Below are 16,914 nucleotides of genomic sequence, written 5' to 3' on the forward strand. Positions count from 1 at the left end.
ACAAAGCAAAAATGACACAGGTGTCATCAGAAGTTATACGGAGGTGATGAGGAGGACATTTTATTACAGCTCTGCTTTTCCTGATATCCAACTGTTTATGAGTCCCCGGGACATTGACTTCACTGACTTTTACTACTTTAACAGTTTATTTCTGTTGTTCCAGGATACTAATTTCACAGCAACCGGTGATAATGTGCGTGGAAAGTATAGGGAAATGAAAGGCTTAGTTAGAATTTTAGTGTAACAGTTGCCATGACCTATATATTGATTTGCATCTGGCCTAACTGATACCACTTGTTATCCATCGCTGCCTTGTCGTATGCATTTCAACTTATCTGCCTCATTCCTAAAAAAACACCAGTGTTTAATTTTTTTTTTCAAAAACGAAAAAAGAAAGGCATCAATTCTTCCCAACTGTTTTTCTCCCCTGATTTCCCTGAAAACTGTAAATGAACAAAGAGAGAGGAAAGTTGGGGAGCTGCTTTGACTATCAAATGACTTTGACAGTGTCGGGTTTGTGCGCAGCCAGGCCATGCTAAGACCATATCTCTCCCCTATGATTGCAGCGTCTTTGCCGATTTGCATTACTGTGTTCCATTCTAAGCTTTGCTGGACCACAAAGAAATTGTGTCTTTGCATTTTATATTTGCTTTGTTCAAATGTCTGTCAAACTCTTTTCCATGTGGGCTTGGTCTTATCAGGGGCTGTATGCACATTTCATCAACAGACAAAAAAAGTGTCCATCCTGCATGCACACTGCAGGAAACTGAGTTTATTTTATATTGCACTAATATATGCATTTGTTTTAATTACAAGATCTGAAAAATGACAATATAACACAAAAAATATGATCTGCAATGGATCTTGTGATTCCTATCGACCACATGTAGTTGTTTCATACTGGCCTTGGTTTTGGTGCTGATATGCTTTTTATACACGGTGCTTCCTCTGTGGAAATCATCAGAGATACAAACACGTTATCAATACTACACAAGCAGCACACACAGCCATAAAGGAAGAGCAGGGGAACTAAGATTTAAAGCACCTTCACCTTTCGCACACGCTCCAGATGCCACAAACATTTATTGCATTATTTATATCTGTAGATACATGACACACTTAAATGGGATTTTAAACTCATGCCTGTACATATGCAACATCTAAGCCCCACACAAGCTCGTTCTCTCTGGACCAAAGAGGTGTGTCTTTTAAAAAAAAGTTTTTCCCCAACCCCTCCCACGGACTGTCTCGTAGCCCTAAACTTTGCTGGTAGTTAGAGAACTTTTTTAGTTGTAGCCATCAGCCTACAGTGAGGTCCAGCTGTGCACCACCTCCCACCTAGCTGCATACATTTTTCGGCTCTATAAGCTCACTGCACCCATCACTCGTCAGTGGCGTCCACTCAGGTAGGTGACCTGTCGGCTCTTTGCCTTCTGTTCTCATATTTTCACCCCAAACAACTGGTGTAACCAGCTTGGTTTGTTAAATATAGCTGGCTAGTTTTGTTGGTTAAGAATAATTGTGCATGTGAAACTTTCACTGGCGAGAATTACGATCATCTGAGGCAATTTATTGCTTGGCAGACTGTGAATTGTGGAGATACGAGGGGCGAGAACTTTGCATTAGGGCAACAGAGAATCTGTTTCCTTCTCGTTCATTATTTTCAATTGAATTTTCAATAATTACCACAAGTATATGCAACAGTAGATGAATTATAATATTAATTTAATTCGCCCACTGCACGAGTTCAACTTGAAGTCATTCATATCCGGATCAAAAACAAGTCGACTGCTTTACACGGTAAATATATATTCAGCGTGTTTTAATGCAAGTAGCTCGGCATAATGTCAATCTATTAACATTGGAGTTTAGGGGCATAGCACTCAAGGTAATTAATTGTGTTGTGATATAAGCAGCTGGGTGTGAGTTTCAAATTATTTCATCTATCCCTCTGGGGTTGTTTCTTTTTTAGTTTTGTCTCTTTTGATCAGTCCTCCACAACGTGCCGCCTCACCCCGCTGTGTCGCTGCGCTTGTTGCGTTTCTCATCAAACAGATTTCTATTAATCAGATGAGATTAGTTTCATGTAGTATCAGTGGGGCTGGATATATTTAGCATTATAATAATGCTGTCTATCAGATTTTCTCAGAGTTTATCAGCCAGTATCAGTCTCTTCTCTTTCCTCTTCTCTTCCCTCTAAAGATACGGCGCGGAGAGAGGCCTCGTCCGCTGTTGTTATAATGCACATCAGAGTGCTGTGGGATGTCGTCGCTGGTATTTTGGAGCAGAATTTGTTTTTGATTCGATTTTTAAAGCAGTTTTCAGAAAGGGGCCTTCATCTCAGTCTCTAAAGATCTGCTCAAAATTTGAGTTTTTCTTTGATAAAAATTGAATCCCCCCCAAAAAAACAAAAACAAAAAGGATTATTAATCACATAAATTTAGTAATGAAAGTGTGAGTTTTAAGTGAGAGTGTGACAGAGACTGCTGTTAACACTCTCACTTGAAAAGAAAAAAAATCTGCCAGCAAACACCATTACACTTTGTGTGTGGCTGCTGTGTTGTTTGTCCACACAGTCAGTCATCCCTGAGGGCACGTCTTTTGCATTCCTCTAAATGGCATACCTATTGTAGTAGGGCCACTTAGTAACCGTTTGGTCACTGGCTGTGTCGCTACATTTATAGACTCATTTATTTTTAGTTTTTACTTTCAGCCGCAGTCAAATGAGGATCCTAGAAAAGGAAGTTTGAAAAAGCATGCTGTCGAGAGATCTTGTCCCTGATAACTTCAAGTTGCACTGGTTGTTGTGAAGAGAGAAGCTCGGTGATAATGCATCGGCTTCAATCAAAGTCACAGCCTCTCTCGTTCTCATCTGAATTAAGAGAGGTGCAAACCGCCAACGTGCGAGGAGTTTGGTGATGTCTCTTTCAAGACATTTTGACAACACGTCTCCATAAAGACTGAGAGCCACACACCTAAAAACAAAGTCAATCGATGCTTGTGTCTTTATATTTATTTCAAACTGTGCTAACTGTAAAGACAAATGCATTAGTGTAAGGGTGTAGAGTGCAAAGAGTACATGAATAAATAATAAATGACTCGTGTAAAATGAGGCTTGTGCACAGCTTTGATCTGTTCCTCCTGGGCTGCTGCATTTGACAGCAAAAACAATTTAGATTTCTCACTATACTCGCCACAGGCTGTTTTACCTGCCAATATGGAAGATTCATCAGAGCAGTCCCACTGGGTGTCTCCATCCCTGCTCAGCTCAGACCCCCTGGCCGCTTTCTCCTCTGATTCTGGCCTGTTGCCTCCGGGAGAAGAGGGTGAGACGTTCTTCACCGGCCAGGACACTGACTACACCAGCCTTCCCTCGTTCTTCTCCACCCCAAGCCATAGCCGAGCGCCAGCTCCCTACCGACACGGCTCTGGTCAGTGCTTCCAAGCCACCGTCACCCAACAAATCCATCCTCTAGTTCGCCCTCTAAATCGTGATCTGACTCTTATTTCTTCTGTCCTTCTTTCCACAGTTCGACCAATGTTCAACTCACCGAGCCTGCTCAGCAACCTTCAGCTGCTGGATGGGCTGCCCAGCCACTCTCTGAGCTCGCCCTACAACCCCCCAGTCTCCACCTGGAGCAGCAGCCCTCTCACCAAGACGCCGCTGCATTCACACACCCCGACCTCCCTCTACACCCCTGGAGTGACCTCCTCTTTCACTACTTCCAGAGACGGATACTTGTCTCCGGGCAGAGAGGGCAGGGAGAGTCCCCGACTTCAGGAGGCCCTCAAGGCAGAGCGCCTGAGCCCACTTGGAGGGTCTGGGGCCAGCAGCAGCTTTCTCAACCTGACTCCTGCAGCTGGCAGCATGTACACTCCATCATCCCACCCACACATGCTAAGCCCCTACAGCTCATACATGAGTGGCCCACAGGACTACAGCTCGGCTGCCCTCTACTCCAGCCCTGGAGCCTGGATCAACCCCTCGTACTCCCCTAAACTCCGCAACAAGATGAGGATATCCACTCCAGGTGAGGATATATTGACAGGTGCCTCGTTTTCTTTTCCCTGGGTGGACCATTTAGGCACAATATTCTATAAAATGAAAATGTTTGAGCCTGAAAGTTCAGCCTTGACAGTTGGTGGCTGTTTTGGAAATTATCAGATTTTTCTCAGCAGATGCAGATTTCATGGAACTGTAGATGGTTACATTTACAAGAAATTTGAATAAACTTTCAACCCTTGTAGCTCTCCCAAAATAGAAATTCGAACATCTGTACTTCAACAACAACTGAGCATCTGCAAGTTCCAAAAACAAGAGAGAGAGAGAGAGTCTTGTGAAACTAAAACATTTTGTTCTATATTGAGCATAACAGTCTGCCCGTTATATAATGTGTCACTGAGATCTTTGCACATGATATAATATATTAAGACAGAAACATTCATCCGTCATATGTTACATTCTGTAAACTGTCATTATTTCTCTGAACAGAGGCCAGAGAGTGTGTCAACTGTGGAGCCACAGCTACCCCTCTGTGGCGCAGGGATGGTACAGGCCACTACCTGTGCAATGCCTGTGGACTGTACCACAAGATGAACGGCCAAAATAGACCTCTAATCCGACCCAAAAAGAGACTGGTATGACAGGCCCCTTTTGCCTCCTTTGTAAACCATCGAACAAATAATCCGTCATTACCAGGGTAGTTTGAAAAGCTTGACTATATCTTTTTCTGTGTTTCAGATTGTCAGCAAGCGCGCAGGTACCCTCTGTGCCAACTGTCACACAAGCACAACAACGCTGTGGAGACGCAACGCCAACGGGGAGCCTGTGTGTAATGCCTGCGGACTCTACTTTAAACTGCATAATGTGAGTCAGTCATTTCAGATATATCCACAAACACCCGGCTAAATATAAAAAATAAATAAATAAATAAATTTTTTAAAAAATGTCTCTTTTATTCCTCACTACAGGTCAACCGGCCTCTCACCATGAAGAAGGATGGAATTCAAACACGTAACAGAAAAGTCTCCAACAAGAACAAGAAGAGCAAGAAGGCCGCCTTGTTGGAGCCGTACACGGAGGTGGCTCAGCTGCCCTCCCTGGACGACAACGGTGGGCCCTTCTCCCTCGGCCCCGGAACTCTCCTCACCTACAGTCACTCGCCTCACCTCATCCCTACACCGTCCCCGCTCCATCCCTCTGCCAGCTTACCCTACACGCACCACCTCAACTCTGGCATGGTGCCCACACTAGTGTGACATAACAGGACGGGCACCTGTGAATACTCAGACACGAGCCCGCTTCCTTGTATTGCCAGTTATTTGTACATATGTGTTGTTGGCTGTGATGCAAATGGAGTTTCCTGTGTATTTTACCTGCGTTTCATCCATATGTTGTGTTATTGTGCTGACTGGGCACTTGTGTGAAGTCCGATAAAATCACTCAGGTTTTGGAATGTGTAAACACCCTAATAAGGGAATTCTCCCAGCTGTAAATACAAACACAAATCTGATTTACCGTATCTGTGTGGCAATTCTTCTTTTATTATTCTTAAAGCTATACCTTTGTTTCGTGCTTCAGGGGTCTGTTTTGTATTTGCATAATTCATATTACCATATTAAAACTCTAAAGAAAAAAAATGCGTGACTTATTCTGTTTGACTTATGAAGGCTTTTGTTTTAAGTAATTTGAATCCTCAGCTCTCTGACCTAACCACAGCAAGGCCTGCTGTGTGAGGTTATTGTACTCCCCTGCACTGGTATAATGGTGTCTTTGTGCTGGCAGTTCTCCACTTTGACAGTGTAATAGTACATAGCGGGTATGCAAATCGTCTTTTCCGCATAAGTGACAAACATTCAACTAAAGTGCACCACTTATGACTGCTTTTATATTTAGACGAGCTACAGAACAACTGGGCGCACGAGGTCACGTTTGTACTTTTCATTACTTATCTCTGTTTGAATGTGCAGAAGGGGATTTTTGTTTCAATTTTACAGTTTTCCACTTTCATGTCAAAGGTCTCAAACTACAGAGAACGTGCTTAGTAATCAGAAGACAACAATACGTTTCATGACGTTGCTGCCCTTCGCATGTTTTATTTTTGCCCAAACATGTAGGCCAAAGAAAGCCGAGCACACGTAGATTGTGAGGTGAATTCTGCCTTTGTTCAGATAATTTAATGAAGTAGAAGAAAAAATGCACACACGCACATTTTTCTCACCAACAGTCAAACTCTTACTTCAGTAAATGGATCAGGCTATTACCAGTCAAATTTACTTTAACAAAGTAAAGAAGAGATCACGGCTAGATTGACAAAATTGTAAAATATATTACAAATAAATTAAAAGTGAACTTGTGAACATTTAAGAAACAAGGGCTAGTTTGACTTTTACTTTTTCACTTTAAACTCTAACAGTGTGTGACATATTATAAGGTACCATTATGTTTTATTTTGAAAAACCCTAGAGAGGGACAGCATTCAAAGACGTGCTGTGTAATAACATCTGTGATTGTGTTAACCAGCTGAATGCATTGTTATCTGAACAAACACAAAGCACTTCACAATCTAGGCACACTGACTCCTCGGCCTGTTTTTTGGCCTACCTCTCTGTAGTTTCTGACCTTTGTGCTACAGCAAGTGGAGAAGCAGGAAATTAACAAAAGAAATCCAGATAAACTAAAATATAAATGCCTAAAATTATTTATAAGTACAAGGGTACATGCATTTACTTAAAGCAAGCTTAAAGAATGACTTTTTTATGTTGATATAATACTAATATTTTAATATTCAGACATTTGGAGCTGATTTGATTGTTTTTCTAGAGGAATATGGCTTAAAAAAAACAAACAGGGCAGGCTGTTTGATAATGGACGCATAGCCCTGCAGTATTGCCCTATTAGGGTTAAATTAGTACACACAGGTAAAGCTATCTGGCACAATTTTACGATAAAACGCAAGATGCATATTGTTCTGTGCAAAGAAACACCTTGAATTCAGGGTCTTAACAGACTCTTGCCTTAACAGCTTATGTAAGAAACGCCTAATACTAGTGCATACATGTCTGTGTACTTTTTTATGCTGAGCAGCAGGGCTGGGGTTGCTCGCTCAGTACTGGGGGGTGGCTGATAAGTTATCACTGAGGCCACAGACCCCAAACTATCCACCTGCTGCTGGCACCGCCACTCTCACACTCCCTGACAGTTAGTCATTGAGGGCCACAGTGTCTCTCTAGGTGTCAAAGACAAACACACGTATCACTGGAATCATCTGAAGGACCGGTAACTGGGTGTTGTAGGTGGATGAGTGCTGGGGTGTAGAAGAACAGTTTGGTTACAAAACCAGTGTGCCATGTTTGGGCCAAGTGAATCCTGTCATGTTTCATAATCTGCGGGTACGCTCACAGAACGCTTCCCTCGAGACAAATCTATAAATTATCACCCACCCATCAGCCACTGATTCGTACACGCTTCACTGCAGACCTCGAGAAGAAATAAGATTTTCTTTTATGCATTTGGTTTCATCTCGGCGAGTACGGCCCTGTGAACATCTGGGCAAGTCACCTACTCATAACGCTGCATGACACGCACCACTGGGTGTATTGCTGATAAGCCAAGTCTTTGACAGAATTTATCAGTATAAGCATTTTTGCTTGGTTTTTTTTTTGCTCAACTTGCTTAACAAATCCCACAGTAGAAAAAATAATATGAAAAATGTTTCCTCCTAGTGCAGCTTCATTCATTAGCAGCCAACCGTTACAATACATAACCCAACTGATTCCCCAAAGACCTTGATTATGGGAATAATTTGTGATAGTGCCCTTTGAAATTACGGAACGAGATGAGGGTGGGTTTCTATTTGAATCCGTTTACGGCATCTACTCAAAGTTGACTCTAAACCACACTAAAGTGGGACCAATCTGCAGTGCTCACCTCTGCAGGGGTTATCGTGAGCAAAACAAACACGAGACAAGTGTGTGGGGGAGGGGGAGACATGATTTTTTTCTTTTTAAAGGAATAAGATGATTTGGCAAGCACATCCATAATTTATACTCTTTTCCTCAACTGTCTGTATCTGCTGTTTATCTGCTGCAGCTGTCAGCTCTGCTCTGGGGAAATGGCAACAAATGACGGGGATAGATTAGCAACCACAGGCCTTCTCCAGTTCACTCACAAGGCCATCCGTTAGAGTCTTCTCTCTCCCGCTGCCTCACTGCTTGTCTCCTTTCCCATTCGTACTATCATTATATCATCCAGAGCTCGCAGAATAATCTTGTGAAAAGCTGTTCTACCATGGAAAGTGGGTGATTTAACTACCTGTTGTGGTGTGTGATCAGACAGATTAAACCCATTACTGGGAGAATTCACGTGTTCTCTGTGTTTAATTTGACTTTCTTGTGGGAAAAATACAAAAGGAGAAAACTGTGATGGAACAACTTGCAAACACTACAGCTGTCATGTCTGAAATTACTTGTAACTGAAAGCAGAGTAGCACAGCTTAGTTTTAAGCATGCTACTTTTGAATATGTGGTACATTAGCACCCCCATGTGGACAAAGTGAAACACTGCTGTTAAGCGAGGCTGTGCAGGATACATCTTTACACTTCAAACTAGGACACAAAGACCTCCTTCCCCTGGGCCATTCAGACTGTAAAGCACTTCCACCCAACACCCGACCCACCCATCCACGGTACTGTGTGAGTAACCCTCATCACTCAGGCCACTCACACATGGATTCTATACTCAGACCTAGTCCATTGCACTACTTCCAAGCACTTTGCAACCCGTCCTCTAATGTGTCTTTTTATTGTGTGCCTTCCTCCTGTTTTGTATATACCCCTCTTGTCTGTTATTTATTCTTGTTGCCCTACTTTTTTTTATTTTTATTCCATGCACAGTTGGTGTGGAGCACCCACTGACTCAGTAACTGCCCAGAAGCATTAGCAGAATATCTCCCTTGCATGTAAATCAGACCTTGGTATATAGCTTTGTGTACATGTTGATATGGTGACAGAGACAACGTGTGGATTTTATATTCTCAAGAAGATTTTTTATGCACATTGTGTAAAAGAATACATCTCATTTAATTCCAGCTTTTAAGATACTTCATATGGAGTCACTTCATTTGATTTGTGGCAGAAGAATAGCAGCACAAGTGAAAGGGGAGGTTTACAAGACAGTAGTGAGCATTGCTACGATGTATGGTTTATAGACAGTGGCACTGACAAAAGAACGGAGAACAAGGTGGAGGTGGCAGAGCTGAAGAAGTTAATGTCACAGTGACAGCTCAGTTTGAAGACAAAGTTGGAGAAACAAGGCTGAGAGGGTTTGGACGTGTGCAAAGGGGGGAAATAGTGGACTTGGTGGACAAAGTATGGTTAATATGGAGCTGCCAGGCAGGAGGAAAAGAGGCGGACCACAGATGTAGTGAAAGGGACTTGCATGGGATTGATGTGACAAGACGGTGCTAGGAGTAGGGCAAAAATGGTAGCAGATAATCCAATCTGATCCCTTAGAGGAACAGCCAAAAGACACTGAATACAGTCATGAATATTTAGCCTGTTGCATATGGATATACTGGATGTATAATTTGGTATGGTTTAATTTTAGATACTACTGAGAGATAGAAAAAGTTAATTTCACATGCATGTTTCTGGACTGGTGGAGGAAGCTGGTGTGTCCTAGAGAACTCAACACAATACAGGCCTCTGCTAGAGCATGGATTTGAATTTTTTGGATAGCCTCTGCACTCCATACAGTTTATTCAGCAAAACAAAATGGCAAAACTTTTCAAAACAGACTTAAAACCTCAAGAACAGTCAAAAGAAGCTGAGAATTACACAGTAAAGGGGGGGGATACAACGTAGATTCTCAGTCATACATGTTGTTCCCTGAATAATACAGAGAAGAAAAAAAAGAAAAAAAAAAAATAGAGCTTAGACCAGCTGAATCACTTTCACTGACTTTTTATTAGGTTCATTTAAAGCATTGCCCTCTGAATGGGCACATCAGCAACTGAAATTGTTGTGCGTTTAAAAAAGAAAAAGAAATTAAAAACACATTGGTCAAAGCAAGGCGAGCAGGTGGTCTGTAACAGCTCACCAAGTTACACATTATGAATCCTCTCACAGAATGCCTTTGCCCACCCACTATGGTCACTGCACATGTGGTCTGGGCTTCCATGTAAACATTAACCACTTCCCTCCCTTGGTTTAGCATTCCACAGGGTGTTCAGTGACAGCACAGAAGTAGCACCTTCACTGTTAATCTGTCATGAGCATGCCAACCAGCAGCCCTGTTACTAAGGCCACTCCAACAAATAGCCATCTCTTCAGAGACTCCCCAGAGCTCCTTGTAGACATCCCTTTCCCAAATATCTCTGTAAAGCGGTCCTGGAAAAAAGGATTAGAAAGTGTTTTAAACGACTTTTTCCCCCCCTTTAAAGCACAAAAGTAGCACACCTCATGTCAACTTCATCCCCTGCTGACTTACCCATCCTCCATTTCGTTGGATCCACAGACTAATGTGATCATCTAGATACGCAGTCATCCAGTCTGCAATGTTGGGTACCAGCTCACTCATATTGCTGTCAATACAGTCCAGACACATTGCAGAACCAAAGACAAACAGACCAATTATACGCCCCCAGTTGATTCCATCCCTGAACAACTCCTCCATCACGCTCTCGAAGCATTGCTGGGCTGTGTCCGGCGTGATGCTGAGGTGCGAAGCAACGTCCCTAAAAGACTGTGTGAAAAGAAAACCAAACTGCTCCCCTGAGTCTAGAAGAGCTGATTTTAAAGCCTCTATGCCATTGTATGCAGGCAGAGATTGGGCCAGGTCTCTCTCAGTCCTTTGGCCCCCATTGGTTGGCCTCAGAAGGGAAGTTGGGTGATTCTTCTGAGACAGTTTATAGCTTATAAAGAACTCCACCAGCTCTCGGTTACTGCACTGCATCTCCACTCTGGACCTCCTCTGCAGGGCCAGCCAGCCTAATCAAATGCCACGATCTCTCCTGCCAGTCATACCGGTGTATCATCTGGCACATTAGGCTTCACTTGGAGTAACCTGGAAGCACAGACGGATATTGCAGTTACCTTCATTCTTTTAAAAATGTAGCAACTCGTGCAACTGTGTTTTAGGATCCATCTCTATTGATTATAGTCTTTACTCTTCACCAATTGTAAAAAGGGTAAACTTATGTATGAGGAAACAACTGCAACTGTGGCAGATATTTGGAAAATAACATTTTATGTGAGCTAAACGCAGCTAACTAGTAGCTTTTCAAGCTTAGCCCTGAGCTGCTCACCAGCATCACTTCTATACCAGAGCCTCTGAATGCCAGCTAACCATCGCTGACAGCTCCAGCTAGGAAGTCGCACGCTTGGATTCTACCAGTTTTAGCTTCACGTGCTAACCAGCTGCCACACACTCCGCATGAAACGCAGCAAAATTAGAAAAAAAAACTAAATCAATAAACAACTAAAAACTCTATTCAAGCCGTGAACATGCGGCGGTTTCACTCACCATTATACTTAGAGCTGCTAAAACCTTGTTCTCCGTTTGAGAAAGCAGCTATGAAGTTTAAAAACTACTGCTGCGAACACTCCAGATAAACGCACCTTTCTGAAGCGTCACACTTTGTGGCCTGGGCAGCGATGCACGCTGGCGGTTGGACAATTGTACGGTAGCAGCAGCCAGAAGTCCCACCCACTCATACAAAGCGACCAATCGAATAAGGAGACATTCCGGAAATTAGGAAGTCGCTGAAATTTCATTTAAAAACATATGCAGCTGCATCTGTTGTGACACTGACACTAGGTAAATTATACGGAGTGGCACTTTACACGGTGAGTTAAATGTTTGTGTTTAATGAATAGGGACCTCTTATTGTAAAGTCTTCTCATTTTGGAGCATTGGGCAACTTGTAAATAAATGTGTCATATTAGAAAAAAAAGTATGCCCTAACGCTTACATTTATATAAATACCTGTATTTGGAAAAGCGCATACATTTCTCTCACTCTTAGAAACTGTTATTAAGTTTAAAAAAAAAACATTTTCTGCAGAAATACCTTTAAGCAGCTAATTTCACCTGGTCCAAGAGTTTAATAGCACAGAAAGAGCGCCAATAAACTTTATTAATCAAACACTTTTATTAAAATGTGTCCATAAGGAATTAACATATCCTACATTTTCTAAATGTTAAATGACAGTATGATGCAGTTCTTTGTCACAGTTGGGGGAAAAAAATATGCAAATAGTTCAGTTTACATATTTCTTATATGGTGTGACAGCAAACCAGTGAGTGATACAGATGTGCATGAAGAAACTAACAAGGAGCAATGGCTAAAAATATATACACAACACTACCTACACAATGCTGTTTATTTTATTTCAACACTGTTCAGAAAAAAATCAGCTGCTGATTTAGTGACCCACACATTCTGGTCTACTATTTGTAACTGTGTTTGTCAAGTCATCTTTGTTTTAATACACTCCTTTACTACTCAACCAAGGCACACTGCAAGGCTTGTATTCCCATCTTGCAAAGAAATCTCCGTCTCTCTAGAAGCATCATCCGCAGGTTTTGTTTCTTCAGTCATGTTTAATGGTTCCTTGGATTAGAAACTCTCGTGCTCATTTGCATCAACGTCTCCATTCTCAGTGGGTCTATCATCTGTGTTCGTTTCACTGTCAGAGTCTATGGAAATAGTCTCCGTGCACGTACTAAGTTTTAAGGTACAATTAAGTGTCTCACTGTGTTTGTTTTGGTCTGTCTTTGGAGTACGACAACTGATGCCTACGGCCTTCTTAGCAGATGTACCAACAATTTTGCTTTCCTCAAAAATCAAGTTATGCTTAACTTTCTTTACAGCGTGCATGTCAAAGCCGAGCAGCACCGACACCTTCTTGGTCTTGCAGTATCTCACGCACATGTTTTGCTTGGTTGCAAAGTGTGTAGCGATGTCGGATTTCCACAGCCACAGACTCGCAGACAGCTTGTCTTCTTCTTCAGAAGAAAGGTACGGTCGCCGGTTGAAGTAGGCAGTCAGGAAATTTTTCCTGGCCTCATAAGTCTTGTGTTCATAGCTTCTAGGATCCAGAGCAAGACCATCAGATTCAGCCTTCTTTCCAAAGATGGTGGAAGTAGTCTTAGCATCCTTGGCCAGCTTTATCCTCTTGGAGTTAGACATAGCCTGTGTTGATGGCTGCCTCTTAAGATAGCCAGCCCCAGAGGAGTTAAGTGTCAAGCCAGGTTTAAAGTTTTGGTTTGCTTGGTTCCTACCAACAGCCCTGCACTGCACGAGATGCAGCGTAATTGTGGAAGCCACCATGTTGCTGGTGTACACCCCTAAGCAATGAATGCACTTGTACGTCATCTTTTTCTCAACTGGATGCATTGTTTGAAGGACTTGATGCCGTTCTCTTAGATGCATGGCCAAAGCATCGGAGATAGGCCCTTTGAGAATGGTGAAACACAGTGGACACACAGTCTTCCCAACCTCACTTGTTTGCATTAGTGAAGGGATACTTCCTGCAAGAGGTTCACTTTTCTTATCGGTCACTCTAGGATCGGGTAGTTTGACAAGATGTGGAAGACTATTCTGAACAGGCGTCGACTGATCTTGACCATTGATGGGTTCCTTCATGTTAAAAGTAAGAACAGCAAGCTGTACATTACTGGACTTATCTTGTTTAATGGTGAGGTCAAAGGTGAGAGGCGATGCACCAGGGGGTCCAATAAACTCCTCAGGGTGTGCCTGAGCTGTATGCTCCATAATTTTCTCAACATTGTGGAAAGCAGAGTGACACTGTGGACAGGTTAAGCCATGGATTAGCATGTGATTTAGCAGTGTATCACTGGGCAGGTAGCGGTTACAAAGCAAACATTTGCTGGTAAAGTTGTGGATTTTCATGATGTACTTGGCAAGCGCCCACACTTTTTTCGCCTTGTGTGCATTCTCAAAATGAGCACTGTATAAGTTTTCAGGAAAAAGCTCATTGCAAACTGTACATATCTTCCACTTCTGTGTTTGGGCTGTGTTTACACCAGTACCAGCATTTTCAACTGCTGTACTGTTCCTCTGTATTGGAACAGTGGCACGCACCTGACTGGCTAAAATGGGGGACTGACTTTTAATAACCGGGCCTACTGGCTTTAAATAGCCAATTACTTGCTGTGCATTTGGTTCAGGTCTAAGTGTTTGAGGTCTACTGACAACCAGAGGAGGCTTCTGTGACATGACTGGTAAAGGCTGAGGCTTGGAGACGATAATGTTAGCATGTCCAATCATGGTTGTTACTTGGGCACCAATGCGCTCATGGTACTCAATAACATGCTGGACCAGAGCCTCATAGGTACGAGTGGTAAACTGGCATCTTTTACAGAGGATGTTGTTGCCAACAACAGAACTAGCACCATTTTTCACAGATGACTCAGAAACCATACCAAGATATGGTGAGACAATATGCTGAAAATGTTCCCTGTAGATGTGCCTTCTCACCACATTGTATAGCGTGTCCCGAAATGTGCATTTTTTGCAGAAATACATTGCTTTCTCCATACCGTTTCCCTGTTTGTATCTATCGAGATAAGCTTTCCCCAGCACAGCTCCCTGTGAGCTTCCATAATTGTGCCGCGTTGAATTGGGTATGTGGAATATTTTAACATGAGTCTCCAAAGTTCTCTTGCTTGCAGTAAACGTGCAGTATGGACAGTTGAGCAGGATTTTACTGTCCAAGAGTTTCCTGTGCACATTACGGAAGTGATTCTTGTAGCCTGAGTAGAATTTGGAAGAAAATGGACACTCTGTGCAGCAAAATGGCTTTGATCTGTATTCCTAAAAAAAAAAAAAAGTTAAAAAAAAGATATAAAAAAAAAAGAACAACAAAAACAAAGCTTTGCATTAAGAAAAATATGCACATTAGTGCATGATAATGTGAGCAAGTCTTTAAGATAGGATAAAATCTTACCTGTGTTTTAGAGTATGATGGATCCCAGGCGCAGATATCAAGGCAAAGCGTGCCCTTCACAAACTGCTCATTAGGGCAAAACTCTTTGAACTCCTGCAAAAATTGAAAAGATTAAAGACCAACTCCAATGAAAATAAGTTTTTAACATTGTTACCATGTCCGTATAGTATTTGTATATGTAAGTCTGTGTTGCACATCTTGGTTTTAAATTTGTATGTGTCCCCTCTAATCGCCCTTTTTTGTTTGGGTTGGACAAATAACATCAATGGGTAATATGTTTTTGATTTTTTCCCCCCTTTATTCTTATGGGGATCGGTACTGAATTTCCCTTTGTCAGGCCAGAGCACTGGTGAGAGTATTTGTGAAAGGTAAACACAAAGAGGTTAGGGACTAGACAGCAAATTCATACTCTGCAAACTACACTAGGCAAAGCTGTGGAGATGTATCCACACCTTTGGAGTCTGTCATTTTAAAGCTTGATGAGGCTGTTTCTAAAACACACACACACACACACACACACACACACACACACACATATATATATACATATATATATATATATATACATACATACATGGAGAAAGGACAAACTTGTTATCCTTATTACGTCCACCGATGATTAGCTGGCAATCAAAACTGCCTTAAAATTGTCACGTTGGTTTAAAACACGCACACACACTTACACCTTACTGAAAACCATCTTTGGACAAGTGCATGGTATTTGGTCCATCAATGCTACCTTTATGTTATTCAAAGTTCTTATCCATCACATGCAGCTCAAAACACACTTGCTCACCTCTGCTGCCTCCTTGCAGAACTCAAGTCCAATGTCACCGAGTGCTTTTTTCACCTGTTTCCTGGCTCTCCTGATTCTTGTAAGATTGTTCACCGGGAGCTGATACATTATTTCCTGGCAGACAGATTTGAATTCTTCATTATAACCTCAGGTACATTTATAACTGGTATCACACTAGCCGGACTCACTAAGAGACAACACGCCCTTTCAGCACGTGTCTCCCTGTAGTACAGCGTGTTTTTTATGATGACATTGTGTATGTTTCAGAGCTTCAGGGGTCCGGCACGGTTTCTATGGTGACGCTTCACTATAACCTTGTTTCTGATTGAGTGGTGGGTTTGATCAGAAAGCCTAACCACAGAGCAGGTCAATGACTTCTATTGTCCACTATGCACAGAGCTTTCGGGAATTACAGTTTTACAATACGTGTTAGCTTTGTGGGCTAGCGTTACAGTGTTAGCCAGATTTAGCAATACCTACTGAGCACAAACACTAGCGTTGCATAGCTGCTTTCTTTCCCTTTTTTCCACTTTCATTGACGATATTTAACGTTTTACTCACCTTGCAATAAGCCAGAGGACTAACTTTACAGGGGTTATCTCACGACATTAATGGCTAAAATAAAAAACCGAGGGGCTGGCGGGACATGCAGACTGACGGTGATGCTCCCCTCAACGCCGGTGCTCAGCAGCTCCACAGTTAGCTAGCCAAGCTATCTAGTTAGCTCGCTCATCTGCACCGCAGAGCTGCTAGCTGGGGGACGAGTGACAGAACACAGTGGTAGAATGTTGCACAGCTCATGAAAATAGTACACTTCGAAAATGGGAACCTCCAGGGACACCTATACTCCTCCAGTTCTCTGATTTTCTTGCACCGGAGGTCAGGCCAGCTTGCTGGCTAACGCGTTGATCAACTCTCAAACCAAAATGGCGACTACAAAAAGACGGAAGTCGTAGTCGGGCGCTGGGCTGGATTGACTGACCCAAAGTTTGTATTCATTATAATCGTTATTAACCCCCTCAAATTCATGAAAACAATCTAGGCAGTTTAGAACACTTTCCATGATGCAAGTCAGATAAACAGTTTAACAAGTGCATTTTTTTTATTCCCCCCCAAAATGAGCACATATCAAACGTAATTGCTGAT

General features: G+C 42.4%; 3 protein-coding genes across 3 annotated transcripts; 1 reads left to right on the forward strand and 2 right to left on the reverse strand.

Moving 5' to 3' along the window:
• The first annotated feature begins 1,268 nt into the window (after window positions 1-1,268).
• On the forward strand, window positions 1,269-5,640 carry gata1a (GATA binding protein 1a). The gene is made up of 6 exons (XM_031733027.2): window positions 1,269-1,406; window positions 3,200-3,431; window positions 3,531-4,031; window positions 4,493-4,638; window positions 4,742-4,867; window positions 4,972-5,640. Exons 2-6 carry the CDS (start codon window positions 3,218-3,220, stop codon window positions 5,257-5,259), a joined length of 1,275 nt encoding a protein of 424 aa, XP_031588887.1. The 5' UTR covers window positions 1,269-1,406; window positions 3,200-3,217; the 3' UTR covers window positions 5,260-5,640.
• Window positions 5,641-9,720: 4,080 nt separating this feature from the next.
• On the reverse strand, window positions 9,721-11,672 carry LOC116314887 (bcl-2-like protein 1). The gene is made up of 3 exons (XM_031733028.2): window positions 11,525-11,672; window positions 10,490-11,065; window positions 9,721-10,389 (listed from the first exon to the last, which is right to left on the reverse strand). The coding sequence occupies exons 2-3, from the start codon at window positions 10,952-10,954 to the stop codon at window positions 10,261-10,263; spliced, it is 594 nt and encodes a 197-aa protein (XP_031588888.1). The 5' UTR covers window positions 10,955-11,065; window positions 11,525-11,672; the 3' UTR covers window positions 9,721-10,260.
• A 549-nt stretch (window positions 11,673-12,221) lies between these two features.
• Window positions 12,222-16,751, reverse strand: adnpa (activity-dependent neuroprotector homeobox a). The gene is made up of 4 exons (XM_031733029.2): window positions 16,330-16,751; window positions 15,769-15,882; window positions 14,973-15,065; window positions 12,222-14,839 (listed from the first exon to the last, which is right to left on the reverse strand). Exons 2-4 carry the CDS (start codon window positions 15,874-15,876, stop codon window positions 12,620-12,622), a joined length of 2,421 nt encoding a protein of 806 aa, XP_031588889.1. The 5' UTR covers window positions 15,877-15,882; window positions 16,330-16,751; the 3' UTR covers window positions 12,222-12,619.
• Between the last annotated feature and the right edge of the window lie 163 nt (window positions 16,752-16,914).

Source organism: Oreochromis aureus, linkage group 5, assembly GCF_013358895.1.
Source record: "Oreochromis aureus strain Israel breed Guangdong linkage group 5, ZZ_aureus, whole genome shotgun sequence".
Lineage (NCBI taxonomy): Eukaryota > Metazoa > Chordata > Actinopteri > Cichliformes > Cichlidae > Oreochromis > Oreochromis aureus.